Source organism: Zootoca vivipara, chromosome 1, assembly GCF_965207765.1.
Source record: "Zootoca vivipara chromosome 1, rZooViv2.hap1.1, whole genome shotgun sequence".
Lineage (NCBI taxonomy): Eukaryota > Metazoa > Chordata > Lepidosauria > Squamata > Lacertidae > Zootoca > Zootoca vivipara.
The window spans coordinates 79362922-79379603 of record NC_142582.1 but is presented as its reverse complement, the minus strand read 5'-3'; the positions used below and the strand labels follow the sequence as shown (position 1 = coordinate 79379603).

The following is a 16682-nucleotide window of genomic DNA, read 5'->3' as shown; positions in this document are numbered from 1 at the left end:
CCTTGCCCAGGGCTTCTATTCTTCTTCTATTTTACTCAATAGTTGAATCCCACTCATTGGTCTTCAAAAGGCATTTAAAGACCATTACTGTCTCCACCTCATGAATTACTGGAGGGAAGGCATTTCAGAGAGGGGATACTATCACTTTTGTGTTGCCACCAAGTGACAATGTGACAAATATATACTTGTTGTTGATGTTTGGTGTGTGTGTGTGTGTGTGTGTGTGTGTGTGTGTGTGTGTGTGTTTCTGATTTCAGACACATCTGAGGAAGGCTGAGTATAAAAATAGCATACCTGGGTAACCTATTTAGTTTGCCGCTCGGTTCATTTCACATACACACCAGGGGGCCTTAAGGCTTCCTTTCAATCTTTTTTATAGCAGTGCATTCAGTTATCAGCGTGTGAAGGGTAGGATTCTATTGGGTTGAGAGTGGGGGCAAGGAAGAGGGGTAAAGAGAAACCCTGAAAAAGAAGGTTGCTGTTAAACTACGGAAGGAACCAGGAAAAATGCTCTACCCTAGATGAGAAGAATTGGATCTTTTTTTAAAAAAAAGCTTCCCTCTGCAAAAAAGCCTTTTTGGTTCCACCAGATGGCATGCACTCATCAAATCAGGCTGCACTGTGATCATATATACTTGCTCCAAGAAACAGCTGTCAGAAAGGATAAAGCCGTACATACTAAGCTTTAGGACCTAAAATAATTTGTCACAAGAGATTCTATTATGCTACACTTGATTTCTGTAATCCTTTTAACATCTCACAGAAAGGTAGCACATCCTCAAAAATGAAGGGATTTAGGGTGGGGGTTGTTTTGCTTTCATCGTCTAGTATCCAAATGGCTCTTAATGGGATTGCTCCTTCTAACTAATGAAAGCAGGCTATGCCTAATGACTCTGTAAGGGAGATGCTGCCTGGTAAGAAATCACAGTGATGATAACAACCCCAATTAGAGTTGTTGGGTTTTTTTTGAGGGGAAGGTATTAAATATGAAGGCAGCCCAAAAAGAGAGAGAAAAGAATTTAGGTAATAAGAAGCGTTAATGCCATGGAGCTGTAGGATCAGGCAGGATAAGTGTGCTTAAGCCTGGAACTCAGTATTGTACTATTGCAACCATTCCATTAGTGCAAGCATTTCTGCTTACTAGATGGGATGATCTCCTCTCACCTCCTCTGGCATGCTGTTCTGGGGGTTCTCCTGGACACACACCTCCAAGCCAATTTGGGGTGGGGGTGCACAGGGGGGAAAGAGAAAGAAAAGTGCTGTTGCACTAGCAAGGCTCATTGCAATAGCTCTCACTAGCACTAGTACAACAGTTTCTTTGAATCTGAGCCTAAGGCAGCAGTCTTGGACCCCAGCCTTCACCAACCTGCTTCCCTTCAGATGTTTTGGAGTAGAACCCCGGACTAGGGCTGATGGGAGCTGTAGTCCAAAAACATTTGGAAGTAACCAGGTTGGTGAAGGCTGCTATGCCCGCTTCCCTGGGAGAAAGCACCACTGAACTTAGTGGGACTTAGTTCTGAGTAAACATGTGGAGGACTGCACTGCTAAGATGCTTCACTAATGTGGGTCAAGCAACCACTTCTCTAGGGATTGCTGCAGTTACCTCTTGAGCTCACCTCACCTCTGTGCCTTAATTATAATATTGAACTGAGATAAACACACAGTCAGTTCCATTAGGAATCATTTATCCTTATCCGCAGCTGCCTTGGAATGCAGCCTCACCTGTGGCCAGTTGATCTGTCCTGAGTTCTCTGCTTCTAGCCTAGTTAGGAACCCTTACAAGGAAGCAGGAAGATACTGCTGACAGACTGGTCTGCTAGGGCAGGTAGGACAAAGTTATATTCTGTTACTCTTTGTCCCTCCCTGAAACTCATCTGCCTGGTTGGTTGGCCTGTTTGGTCTTTTGCACAATTTCTCTAGGCCCAGCACAAACTTGTAACATGAGAGTGGGTGGGCCTGAAAGTTCAACACACATATGACTTAGAGTGCTTCTGAATTGTTAGGAGGAATTCATGCGCAAACCAAAATTTTTTGCTTTGCCCCTCTTCATGCAAATGATGCACAAAGGGGGCATGTGTTTGTCCTTATGAAACCTGAAGCAGTGATTTCACTGAAATGGCCCCATTGTGTAAAAATGCAACATTGTATCTTTACAATGTGAAAAATACAACTATTGCACATATGTTCAAGATTGCTATCAAGGATCAGACTACAGTAGTAGACTATTGTGAGTTTGAGAAACCCAAATTAGAAATTGTATCAGCGCCAATCCATTCAAATTAACCTTGATAAACAAATATTGCCTAGCCCAAACCAGTGATGCTATGAGAGACTTAGGAGTCAAAATTAGGCCACAGGCTTATAATGTTAGTCTAATATACACAACTGGAAGTAATGTATATGAAAGGTGTTATGTATTATGTATTTAGTTTGACTGCAGTACTCATTCTGGCCACCGTGGCTGCAGTTCTCACTCAGGTCATGTATTAAGTTTGACTGCAGTACTTATCCTGGCCACCGTGGCTGCAGTTCTCACTCAGGTCCACAACATGCAAATGAAGGATTGAGACTGCTGTTCACAGATTGGGTAACTAGGGGAAGTTTGTTACTGTTGCAAGTTACTGAGTACTATATAAGCCAGCCAGCTAAGCTATTGTGCAGTCCAGGACTCAGAGCTGAAATAAAGAGCTGGTTGTTTTAAGATCTATATCACTGTGACTGTTGAGGGCACAGCTTGTGAAATGGAAGTTGACACGGGTTCTGCCATGTCCATCATCTCTTGGAGCACCATCAAAAGACTGGTTCCCCAGGCTCAGGTAGCCTGGCTGCCTCTCCAATAATACCTCGTCAGTCTAATCAAGCTCGTAGTCATCCAGCCTATCTTAAGAATTATGTTGCCTGATGAATCAGTATATTGAACTTGTAATTAGTTTAAACACATGCTGTTGAAACATGTGGGTACCATACGTTAAGTGTTTTGTGAAACAAATAAGAGTGTACATGAATTTAGTAACCATACGCTTACAGTGCCTAATGTAACCTTTTATGAATTGCGGGGGGCCTAACACCTCATCCAGGTAGGAAGCGGTGTTATGTATTATGTATTTAGTTTGACTGCAGTACTCATTCTGGCCACCGTGGCTGCAGTTCTTACCCTGCCCACAGTGGCTGCAGTTCTCACTCAGGTCCACAACATGCAAATGAAGGATTGAGACTGCTGTTCACAGATTGGGTAACTAGGGGAAGTTTGTTACTGTTGCAAGTTAGGTAAAGGTAAAGGGACCCCTGACCATTAGGTCCAGTCGTGACCGACTCTGGGGTTGCGCGCTCATCTCACATTATTGGCCGAGGGAGCCGGCATATAGCTTCCAGGTCATGTGGCCAGCATGACAAAGCCACTTCTGGCAAACCAGAGCATCACATGGAAATGCCGTTTACCTTCCCGCTGTAGCGGTTCCTATTTATCTACTTGCATTTTGACGTGCTTTTGAACTGCTAGGTTGGCAGGAGCTGGGACCAAGCAACGGGAGCTCACCCCGTCACAGGGATTCGAACTGCCGACCTTCTGATCAGCAAGCCCTAGGCTCAGTGGTTTAACCACAGCGCCTGAGTACTATATAAGCCAGCCAGCTAAGCTATTGTGCAGTCCAGGACTCAGAGCTGAAATAAAGAGCTGGGTTTTTTTTAAAAGAGCTGTGTCTTCATCCATCTTTCCCAAGACTCAACAAAAAGGGATGATGTTCAATAAAGGGCTTTAGTAATTGCGAAAAAGGGTTTTGGAAAAACCATTGAAAGCAGAGGAAGGTTTCTCTTCTGTCTTTTTATTTATTTTGGTGGGAGAGGCATTTTTGTAAATAATAATAATAATAATAATAAAAATTGGACAGAGACATATGGTACAAACCAGACCACTGGGTTTCAGTGGTGTATAATCCCTAGTTTGATTATAACTGGCTGACACAGCAAAGGCAATCTAGATTTCCTTGGATTCACAATCATCCCAACTAGCAATTCAGCACCACAGCAACCTTGCTGGCCATCATTTTATCTTCTCCGCCATGTCTGGACCGCACAGCTTGGCATTTCATACAGGGACAGCCCCAGGGATGAAAAGGCTGTAGGCAAAGTGGCATCTAGACTCAGTCGGTCGGCCCTCTCAGGCCTGCTTGGTAGCTGCAGCACTCTGGTCATTACTGGAAGCGGGATCAAGTGCCTGAGTCTTTCTGCATTTTAACTTCCCACAATGCTCCAGAGTGATACTGCATCAGGGAGATTGTAGGAAATTAATATGTCAGTGAAATCCAACCATCCAGCACTGCAAAGAGCAGGCATAGGCAAACTCGGCCCTCCAGATGTTTTGGGACTACAACTCCCATCATCCCTAGCTAACAGGACCAGTGGTCAGAGGTGATGGGAGTTGTTGTCCCAAAAACAGCTGGAGGGCTGAGTTTGCCTATGCCTGGCAAAGAGCATCAAGCCATTTATATCTCTATATCTATCTATCTATCTATCTATATCTATCTATCGGGCTCAGGGCAAGTGGCAGCAGTAGGCCCTGCTGGAGCACTGGGGCCCTAGCAGTTTCCCAGTGCTGGGTACCCAGCCAGTCTTGAGACCCACCCTGAATTCATAGGCCCTGGCTCTCTCCCCACTCACCATTTGAATGAGCACTTGCTATATATCTATGTATTATAAGATCTCTATCCAATCAATCAATCGATCGATCGATCATTAGATAGAAAGTCAATAATATATACCTTGTGTGCAGATCCCTCTAAAGTCCAGTAGTTTGACCTCTGCATGTTTCACCAGGCATAAATGTCCTTTGAAACACAGAAGCTCTCACGGAGTAAGCGAATGGGCCAAACAAATAATCTCAGTATTTATGTTGGCTTTAGTTTAGCTAGCAGAGGGGGTAGCATTTTGGATAGGTTTCTATTCTGCAGCTAAGAATCTCTTGGCAGCATCTATGAGAAGCACAGACAACAGCAGCCAAGGAAAGAACAGTGGAAACATACTTAAATCCCATGTAATAAAAGGCAGATGTATGAGAAGAATCTTGAGCAGTCGTTACTTCATAGTTCATATTTATTCCAAGTCACTGCTAGGAATGGCTACCCCTGGAAAGGATGCCTTCCTCTTATGTTTTGCTGTTGTTATTAATGGATCTGAACTGTTCACACATGGATCTAAGATTCACCCAAATGCTGGAGTGCTAGAAGTCAAGGTTTCACATTTGGGCAAATAAAGTAATACAGATTTTGTTTGAGGTGGTTGTGGAAGAACCTAATCAAGACTTGAACTTGATCAGCATTTTCTTAAATTTAACTTTCACATCTCATCACATATTCCACATTGGAGCGCATTCTCATTCCAAAATTGTTTAAAATAGCCACATTGTTTTTGATACTGATGATAAAAGGATAGAAAAACAATTGTGCTTTTCACGTTGTACACATAGTTTTAATTCATCTGTTCATGACCATCTGATGGTCAGTCTTGGGAATGAAAAACCACCTCTCATTAGTTTATTCATCTTCTCCAAGACATATGCTCAAAGTCCACTATTTTACCCAAAGTATCAGTTTCCTAGTGAAACCTTACCATTTCACTGGAAACAATTTACAACTGACAAGTTTCTTCTAACTAAGATATAAACATATCTGGCATACTGTAAGAGATGTGGTGAAATGAAGAAGGAACAGGCTTAGATCCAGTGTGGTGTAGTGGTTAAGACTCGTAATCTGGTAAACTGGGTTCACGTCTCCGCTCCTCCACATGCAGCTGCTGGGTGACCTTGGGCTAGTCACACTTCTCTGAAGTCTCTCAGCCTCACTCACCTCACAGAGTGTTTGTTATGGGGGAGGAAGGGAAAGGAGAATGTTAGCTGCTTTGAGACTCCTTAAGGGGAGTGAAAGGCGGGATATAAAATCCAAACTCTTCTTCTTCGAGTTCATTTGCTTTGCAGATTACAACCCTCATCTCCAATGTATGTTTTGCCCATCAGTATTAAGATGGGATAGTGCTGAGTTTTCCCCACCCCTATTTATTCTTTTTTTTAATGAGTACACTCATAGAAGTTACGATTTTTATCTTTATTCCTTCCATGTTGATTTATATTAAAATCAATATAGTGGAGCACAACCTTGCTTTTGTTTCTTGATCTCTGTGGCTTCTGTTACCATTGACTATGATATCCTCCTGGCACCTTTGAATGGAAATTGTGGCCCTTGTGTTACAGGAGTTCTGTTCCTACCTAAGGGACCAAGTCCAGAGAGTAGCACTAGGAGAGTGCTTTTTGAGCCCCGAGCAGTTACTACCCCCCAATTCTGTTTAGTATCTGCATGAAGGTGCTGAGAATTGTCATCAGGAGTTTGGGGCAAGGTGTCAACAGCATGCTGTTGACACTCCGCTCTATTTCATCACAACTTCTGGATCAGGAGAGGCAGGGTGCAATGTTGGGATGGATGAGGGGAAATTGGCAGGGCTTGAATCCTGGCAAGATGGGTGGGTGAGGGCGCCCCATGTTTGAGTTGTGTGCCCTGAACGCAGTTGCAATTGCCCTGAAGGAGCAGGTATGCAGTTTAGTAGTGGTTTTGGATTCTTCTCTGTCACTGGAGGCCCAGGTAGCCTCAGTGGCTAGAAATGCCTTTTAGCAGCCAGCCACTGAACTGCAATCCACCGCATGTAACAAAAATGTCCAAAATGTTCATAAACATGCCTGTTGCAGCTGAACTAGAGCTCAATGCTTCATCAGATTCTGGGTAAATATAGACAACCATTTAGCAACCAATTGGTGTCCCTGAGAAGCAACTGTCTAGAAAGGTTATTAAGAAAAAGTCTTCTTTGAAAGAAAAGGATTCCAGAATTTATTGCCCCTGACAAAGTTAGTAAACCAAATATTGTTTTAATTATGAACACTTCATTGCTGCTATTCTACCTTGGGTCCCCCCCCAAAGTATATTGTGCATACTTACTTGAAAGAGGGTGGTTTTTTTTAGCCCCTGGGGGCACATTAGTCCAGCTGAAATGCCCAGAAAAGCAGCCACAGTGTTTCTGTATCTTTTCTGCAGTTCATTGACTTAATACAGATTCTTTGGAGAGTTGGACATTGAACCCCTAATAATAATAAAAGGTCACAGTGCAGTTGCAACTAATACAAGATTCTGAACGAAAGAATTTTGACAACTCCCATGGTTCTAAAATCAAAGAATCCTCTTTCAAAATGCAGGCTCATTAAAACAAGACAAATGCCCAGAAAACAATGGTGTGTGAATTGTGCAACAGTACATACAAAATGAAAATGGTGCTGACAGGAAATGAATCCACATAGAATCATAGAATCATAGAATCATAGAATCATAGAGTTGGAAGAGACCACAAGGGCCATCCAGTCCAACCCCCTGCCAAGCAGGAAACACCATCAAAGCATTCCTGACAGATGGCTGTCAAGCCTCTGCTTAAAGACCTCCAAAGAAGGAGACTCCACCACACTCCTTGGCAGCAAATTCCACTGCCGAACAGCTCTTACTGTCAGGAAGTTCTTCCTAATGTTTAGGTGGAATTTTCTTTCTTGTAGTTTGAATCCGTTGCTCCGTGTCCGCTTCTCTGGAGCAGCAGAAAACAACCTTTCTCCCTCCTCTATATGACATCCTTTTATATATTTGAACATGGTTATCATATCACCCCTTAACCTTCTCTTCTCCAGGCTAAACATACCCAGCTCCCTAAGCCGTTCCTCATAAGGCATCGTTTCCAGGCCTTTGACCATTTTGGTTGCCCTCTTCTGAACACGTTCCAGCTTATCAGTATCCTTCTTGAACTGTGGTGCCCAGAACTGGACACAATACTCCAGGTGAGGTCTGACCAGAGCAGAATACAGTGGTACTATTACTTCCCTTGATCTAGATGCTATACTCCTATTGATGCAGCCCAGAATTGCATTGGCTTTTTTAGCTGCTGCATCACACTGCTGACTCATGTCAAGTTTGTGGTCAACCAAAACTCCTAGATCCTTTTCACATGTACTGCTCTCAAGCCAGGTGTCTCCCATCCTGTATTTGTGCCTTTCATTTTTTTTGCCCAAGTGTAGTACTTTACATTTCTCCTTGTTAAAATTCATCTTGTTTGCTTTGGCCCAGTTGTCTAATCTGTTAAGGTCATTCTGAAGTGTGATCCTGTCCTCTGGGGTGTTAGCCACCCCTCCCAATTTGGTGTCATCTGCAAACTTGCTCAGGATTCCCTCAAGCCCATCATCCAAGTCATTGATAAAGATGTTGAACAAGACTGGGCCCAAGACAGAACCCTGTGGCACCCCACTAGTCACTACTCTCCAGGATGAGGAGGAGCCATTGATGAGCACCCTTTGGGTTCGGTCAGTAATCCAGCTACAAATCCACTGAATGGTAGCATTGTCTAGCCCACATTTTACCAGCTTCTTTACAAGAATATCATGGGGCACCTTGTCAAAGGCCTTGCTGAAATCAAGATAGGCTACATCCACAGCGTTCCCTTCATCTACCAGGCTTGTAATTCTGTCAAAAAATGAGATCAGATTAGTCTGACATGACTTATTTTTCAGGAACCCATGCTGACTTTTAGTGATCACAGAGTTTCTTTCTAGGTGCTCACAGACTGTTTGCTTAATGATCTGCTCTAGAATCTTTCCTGGTATTGATGTCAGGCTGACTGGGCGGTAATTGTTTGGGTCCTCTCTTTTCCCCTTTTTGAAAATAGGGACAACATTTGCCCTCCTCCAGTCTGCTGGAACTTCGCCTGTTCTCCAGGAATTTTCAAAGATTATTGCCAGTGGTTCTGAAATCACCTCTGCCAGTTCTTTTAATACTCTTGGATGTAGTTCATCTGGCCCTGGAGACTTGAATACATCTAAACTAGCCAAGTATTCTTGTACTACCTCCTTACTTATCCTGGGCTGTGTTTCCCCTGCTGAATCATCTGCTCCATATTCTTCAGGTCGGGCGTTTTTTTCTTTCTTGGAGAAGACTGAGGCAAAGAAGGCATTGAGGAGTTCTGCCCTTTCTCTGTCCCCTGTTTGCATTTCACCATCTTCTCCTCTGAGTGACCCCACTGTTTCCATTTTACAAGGCATACTGTGGGGGAGGGGGGGAGAAGAGCTTGCTTAGGCTAAATGTTGTCACATATGCATTTGGAAATTGTGAAGAGTGTGCTGTGTGACTTTATTTCCATGATGATAAACTTCCCAAGCCACATTGCTGGACACTCATGGAGAAGTGATTCAGTGCCCCTTGAATTAAAACAGAGATCTGAATATGGATTTTCTGATTCTCAATAAACTTCTGCAGAAAGGGTCAAGTTCCTTGGCTTTAGGGAGTTGAACATAATGGAAAAAATGTCACAAGATAGTCTTCACATTTTCCAAATGCAAACTTTTGTGTGTGTGTGTGTGTGAAAGCATGTTTTTCTTCACGTCCCAGCCATTTCATGGGGACAGACATAATCATCCTCTCTTCTGCTCAAATCCTGGTGATTCTTATATCATGAGTTGCACAATGGAAAATAACAACTTTGACATGAATATACAAACAAAAACTGATTTGATGTCCCCTTATGCTTCATCTCCTTCCTTTTATGCAGATGTTTCTTGTATTCAGGGTGTTTTGTTTTCTTATGTATGGTGTGGAGAAAGTGGCTAGAGAAAAGTTGTTCTCTCTCTTTCATAGTTCTAGATCTGGAAGCTGAATGCTGGAAAAGTCAGGAACCACAATCATCCTTGTGGGTAGCATGAAGCAGTCTCTTTTCCATCCATGTGCACTCTTGGGTATTGGTATTTAGGCAACATGTTTTCTGTTGAACCTCAGTTAATGTGAAGCAGCTCTGACGTAGCAATGTTAAGTTATCACATAAAGTAGAATTGTTGGGAGCACAAGCCTTATGCTTGATTTTGAGGCTCATTAAAAGTTTTTGGTCTCATTAAAGTACGTATTTCAATCTCATTAAAAAGTTAACGTTTGGGGCTGGCAGCTGTGATGAGGCAGATGGCACCATAAAAAGAAAAAAAAAGAAAAGGGAAGGCTATACCTCAGATTCTGAAGAACGTGGTTAAAGAGCTACTTTGAATCACGCCAAGCTGGCTCCACATCACTCAAGCAGGAAGTCTTTAGCTTCAATGCAATGGCTGAATTGAAAGACTTAGGAACTGGGAGAACTCCGGAAGAGAAGCATTGCTCTCGCCCAACTATCTATGCATTCTTCTGATTTTTTTCTGGCTTTCTGAACAGTAGTTCCGTTTTCTTTTCTTCAGTGAACATTTTCTCTGGTTGTTTGCTATGTCCCAAATGCTTTGCTGTGGAGATCCGATTTGTTTAGTCCCTCCTAACGTTTCCATTTGCTTTTCCAAACTGATTTCTGTCAATGCTTATATAGGCATGTTCATCCCCCCCTCCAGTTTCTCTCATTTTAAGAAATGAGAGATTTCTTGCATTTGATTTTTTTAGATCAGTGGCAAGTGGTGTCCGCCCCTCCAGATGTCAGTTTCCTCTAAGTCCCTCCAGCCAGAATGGCCAATGATGAGAGTTGTAATCTAAGAACATCTTCTGGGCCAGAGGTTCAACACTCCTATTTAGATTTTTAACACACAGAGAAAAAGTTAGTTTTGAATTTCTGTGCAGAATCTAGTTGTGTTAGGCATTTAATAAGTAATAATATTTTAGCTCCTGTATTTAACATTTTAGCTTCCAATGAAGGAAACCTACAAATAATTTTGTAACACTAAGAAGTCAGGGTGAACAACATGGTAGTAAACTGGTTGCTTTCGCCTTTGTGACAACATAAAGTCTTGCATACTCCAACCTTACAGTGTCTTGATTTCCCCTGCTTCTTTTATTTAGTGCCAACAACATGCCAAAGCAGGTAGAAGTGCGAATGCATGAAAGCCACCTGAGTCCAGTGGAGGTTCGGAAGAAGAACCTATGTGTGCGGTTCTGCCTTTCGCTCAGAAAAAATCTGCTCCTTTCACTTACTGTATTCGGTAAGTAAAATTCTCTGGTTCATGAATGTAATTCTTTTTTACAGCTGGATTGTTCCCTCTTATAATCTTATGCAGTGGTACCTCGGGTTACAGATGCTTTGGGTTACAAACGCTTCAGGTTACAGACTCCGCTAACCCGGAAGTAGTACCTTGGCTTAAGAGCTTTACCTCAGATGAGAACAGAAATTGCGCTGCCGCCGCCACGCAGCAACAGCGGGAGGCCCCATTAGCTAAAGTGGTACCTCAGGTTCGGACCTGTGGAACAAATTAAGTTCATAACCAGAGGTACCACTGTACTTCCCTTTCTGTTATCATTACAGTGGTGCAGCCAGCGGCGGAGCAAGTCGGTTGAGCACCTGTGGTGGCGCGTGTGCCCTGCGCCCAGGGGTGGGGTCTCTGGGTCTCTGGAGTCTGCCTGCCTCTTCCCACTCAGCTGCCCTACAGTTGAGGGGGAGGCAGCCGGCGGACTTTTGGGCAGCGTTGGAGCCTGCACACGCCCAAGCCACCGCGTCGCTCCCAGGAGAGACATGTAGCTTGGGCGCGCTGCAGGCCCCGTGGTGAGTGCCGCCACGGGAGGGAGGCATTTTGTCACCTCCCTCAGTGGTGACACGTGGGGCAGCCCGCCCCCACCACACACCCCTTCCTCCGCCCCTGGGTGCAGCTAGTTAATTTTGAACCCTGGATGTTATGGTCTTGCAGAGTGGGGGCTTTAGATGTCCATGTGTATTACTTCAGTTGTGAAGCACACCATTAGCTTTTCTCTTCTCCTTTCTGCTCCCACACCTCTGGTCCAAGCTTGTATCAGATGTAGAAGCAGTGGGGGAAAGTTGGCAAGCCCTGTAAATAAAAATAAAAATGAAATACTGTGAGCATGTGCAATTTCAGTTTTTTAATTCACATAAATCTTAGCACCATCGTGGCTAATGAAATAAAATGAGGTTTACTTCTGATGCATTTATTTGGGAATAAACATCATTTTGTGGTAGAAAATCAGGACTATCCCAGTCATAAGGCAGAATAAGACAATGTTCTCCAGTGGTGGGTTTCCCTGGGATGCTTACTTCCCTCATTATTACCCGCAACACAGGACAAGACTCTCCTCCACCACTGTCAATTCCATATTCTCCTTCCTGCCACACATCACTTTGCGAAAGGACAGAGAAAAGGTCCTTCTTCAGAACTGAGGCATTCTGGGTGAGATGGCCAGGAGAATGTTTGCATTGCTGCCACAGTTTGGTAAATTTTCTTGAAAATATTTTTTTAAAAAAACCACAAATTCAAAGGCTACAATGCTACCTGCTGCAGCAACTAGGATGGCTTTTGCCCAGAAGGCCAGACTCTAAAGAAGGATCCCCCACTGAAAGTCCTGTTATGGTAGCAGGACCTGTTGAGTTGCTAGCTCAACAATTTAGTTGAATCCAGGCCATGGTTTCTAAGTGTCTCGTGGACAGGGATGGAAGTGATTTTTGGTGGAGAGAGAATGAACACTATCAAAACTGTGAGTGTATATGGGGTATGAAGGAAGGATGTCAATCTTTACCTTCATTGGTAAGAGGTTTGGTTACCATCTAATGCATACAAGTTAATTATGGTGAACCTCGGGGGAATGCTTTTTTAAAAATGGCAATCTCCCCTCCACCCCATTTTATTCCTGTGTTAGGTATTATTCTTTCTGCTGTTCAGTTTTAAGCTGTTAAATTAGGGTAGTTTATTTTTATTGTTTATGCAAAGACTGATTTATTTCTTTATTACAATTACATATTCTTAGTTCCCAAATCATTGTTTTCTAATTATTTCTGTTTTTTAAAAATTGTTATATTTGTTCAGCTGACATCTTGTGAGCCACATGGGGAACAATTTTGTGGGAAAGTGGCATACAATAAGGCCAATGATGATGATGATTTAAGTGTCCCAGTGCCATGACAGGAGTGGAGATCGGCTGCTTTCTCACTCTCATAGGCCACCAGCTTATCATCACAGCCTAGATGAGCAGCCCTGGAAATACTGGGTGGAATTCAGCATTGCACTAAGGAGATTAACACAAGCATTTTTACTTGCCCAGTGGAGTGATCTGCCTTCTCCTCCCTCTGCATGTTGATCAAAGGGTTCTCCTAACCCTCCTAAGCAGATTTGGGGTGGGCACAGGGGGACTCGTGGTGCTGGCTTTTGCTAGCCCAACAACTTAGTTGAATTTGGCCCATAGATTAGAAATGTAAATCCCTGTCCTTGTTTCAGAGGAATCCTATAGTGGAACAGGCCATGCTGTGCATCAAAATTCAAATAATTTTTCTGTTCTCTAGGAAATTCAAATTAGTTCATTTCACCAGGACTGAAGATGGAGGTGAAGGAGAGATCTCTCTCCTGTCAGGAGAAAGAAGGATGGAGGAAGAAAAGAAATTTATCCCTGGTCTTTCCTCCCCTTACAAGCTGCTGATACTTTTTAGCTCGCTCTTTTGCTGTGCACCAGGGACTAGGCCAGTGATACAGTGATCTAGTTTTCTCAGTTGCCTGCTGGGTATCGCAGCTTCCAAATATGGAGCAGTTTGACATTTTAGTGTGGTTCACTGGCCTCATGCCCAGGCTTACTAGATTGTTTTCTTCTTTTTTCTTTTAATGTTACAGTACAGTGAGCCTAACAGCCAAATGCATGGCCTTCACAGAGCCTGCCTTTATTCACTTCAGCTTGAACGGACAGCTGTGCTATTAGAAGAGAAGGTTGTGTAGATAGCCTGAACTAAATATATTCCTGTCCTGAAAGATTTTGAAATGGTGCATTTATTTTGACATCGGCTTTTGGCTCAGATTGATTGTTGTGAGGTATCTGTGAGCCTTTCCCTGCAGGATCCCACAACAATTATTTTCGGTTAGATTAAAACTGCACCCTGGGAAATCTACACATCACTCTAATGATGGATAGTCCTGTTGTGGAGGCTGCTGCATTTTAAGCCTGTGAAGGATGAGTATAGAAATCACAGGCACAAAATTCAGTTTTTCAGAAATTGAGGGTGCATGAGTTTGCTACCTTATTGAGGCTAAGGGTGCTGCCAGATGGAGTTGTGACTGTATATGTGAGATCGGTGCTCCTCGTACATGCATGAGTTACTGATATCACAATGACAGCCCATATTTTTCCTCATTTCAGTCAGATTTAACCATCTTCTCTATACAAAATCCAATAATATTCTAGGGAGCTTGCCTCATACCAAGTCCGACAATTGATCCACATAGCTCAGTACTGTCTACTCTGGCTGACAGCTGTTCTCCACCATTCCCAGCCCTACCTGGATATGGTAGGGATTGAACTTGGGACAATGATCTTCCATTGAGGTACAATTCTTCCTCCAACTCAATGTCCTGGTCACTGCTAGACTCTGGGGCCATGGCACCCCCACCCATCTCCTCTTCATTTCAATGTCCTCTAAGCAATAACACAGGAGGCTGTGAATGAGCCAGGCCATTGATCCATCTAGTTCAATATTGTTTACACTGACAGGCAGCAGCTCTTCAAGATGTCAGGTGGAGTCTCTGCCAGTTCAAGACAGCAGGGACTTAATCTGAGACCTTTTGAATGCAAAGATACCCTGCCACTGAGCTAAGGCTCTTCCCATCTGGTATTTTCTCACCCCTATTGGAACCATGGCCTAGGAATGGGTATTGCATACTCTTTTTTAATGACCGTCATTTTTCCTACTTCTGTGTAAAATCCCTAGAAAATGTAAATTTTCTGTAAATCTTCTGGGTCACTGCTGATTTCTGGAGGAGGAAGCAGGGTGAGCCAAAGTTGTGTGCCTTCCAGATGTTGTGGACTACAAAATATCAGCCTCAACCAAAATGGCCATTGGGTAGGGATAGTGAGAGTCCACAACATTCAGGGTCATACGGGATTTATTGTTGGCAAGTGGACCTGAGTGAAGTCTGCCTCCCTCATGTCCGCTTGCCCAGCCATGCCCCCTTGAGGCCACTGCGGATTGGCTCATTTGAATCAGTGGGTTTGACGGGAACCTGTGAGCCTCTGCAGCGGTTGCAGGGGAACGTGCTGCACACAAAATGGTGCGTCGCGTCCAGGCAGTGAGGGAGGGAATGCCACTTTGGGCTGCAACCGCCGCTCACTGAGGAGGATCAGTAAGCGGCCATCATTGGCACAGCTAGCTCTGGTCCAAAACTGTGTTTTGTCAGGATTATTCTATTATGTGATGAATTGAGACTCAATTACTCAAATCCTTTCTTCGGTGCCTTCCCTTTTATTTTACCTTTCTTATCCAGGTGTCATCATGGGCGCAGTATGTGGCGCACTTCTTCGCATGGCAACACCTATTAATCCTGATGTCATCATGTTGATAGCCTTTCCAGGAGACATCCTGATGCGGATGCTAAAAATGTTGATTCTTCCTTTAATTATCTCAAGCTTAATCACAGGTGAGATCTGTTCTAAACAATTAGAAGGTTAATCTTTTGTGAGAGATTAAGACCTATAGAGTCATGCTCACAGCTTTATACACTCTAATAACAATGTGTGTGTTCTTCATATTTAATGTACCGACATTATCCTTGAAAATTGTCTCCAAAACACCGCTAAGTAACTCCTTGTGCAACTGGAACAACTTCCGCTTGTCCAGCAGGACTTTCCCCCTCTCCTCACTCTGTGCACTCGCTAAATCTGTTCTCAAGTTTCTCCCAACTCTCCAGAGTTGGAAAAAAAACTGAAGTCTGCAATTGTGTACTACCTTTATTAAGATCAATTGAAAGGATTGCAAAATTGTGGCAAGCTTTTGAGTTCGCCAGAACAATTCATTAGGCAAGATGTTACACAAATATGTTACATCTAGACATCAGGGTTATAAGTCGGGGTTTATTTTCTCAAGAAGAGTGAAAGCAGCCATTGATTCTTTATCCCAGAATCCTCAGTGTGTACGGTAACCTTATGGGTGTAGTACCTGTGCGGGACTTACTCAGCCTGTGATCTCCATCTTAGAACTGTGTGCAAGCTGACCTCATGGTTTTAATAGCCGGACTAATTACTCTACTTTGTCGTTGTTTTCCTCTTCCCATCACTCCCTGCCTGATGTTTTCATATGTGTCCAAACTGCAGAACAACATCTTTAACTCACCTCAATGCATTTTTATACAGGTCTGTCTGGCTTGGATGCTAAGGCTAGCGGTCGATTAGGTACAAGAGCTATGGTTTACTATATGTCCACGACAATCATTGCTGCTATATTGGGAGTTATTCTGGTCTTAGCCATTCACCCAGGCAATCCAAAGCTCAAGAAACAGCTGGGAGAAGGAAAGAAGAATGACGAAGTGTCCAGCCTTGATGCTTTCTTGGATCTTATCCGAAACTTGTTCCCCGAAAACCTCGTACAAGCATGCTTTCAACAGGTGAATAACAAACCTTTGCCTCCCACTAATATCCTGTGTGTGAAAACCATAACAATAAAAAAGAACTGAAGAAACTAAAACAAGATTTGCAGCTGTAAATTTAGCTTGATTTATACTTATCAGTACAAAATAACAAACAGCAGTGCTTCTACTGCGTTCCTCATTCTTTGCACTGTTCAGTTTGCATTGTAGTTTACTTTATTTTAGTGCTTCATTCTTGATGAAAACATTCTTCAGTTTTTTCCTTTCCTACTCCATATACCTTCAGAATTTATTTTTGTTTCCCTGGAGCTTT

At 43.2% G+C, this 16682-nt stretch overlaps 1 protein-coding gene across 2 annotated transcripts in view; it reads left to right on the top strand.

Moving 5' to 3' along the window:
• SLC1A2 (solute carrier family 1 member 2) overlaps window positions 1-16682 on the top strand; it is a 99277-nt gene that overhangs the window by 51395 nt on the left and 31200 nt on the right. For both annotated transcript variants that reach the window (XM_035116278.3, XM_035116270.3), the window contains exons 2-4: window positions 10869-11008; window positions 15272-15424; window positions 16137-16387. In XM_035116278.3, coding sequence (XP_034972169.3) covers window positions 10869-11008; window positions 15272-15424; window positions 16137-16387 — 544 coding nt within the window. The remainder of the gene's footprint in view (window positions 1-10868; window positions 11009-15271; window positions 15425-16136; window positions 16388-16682) is intronic.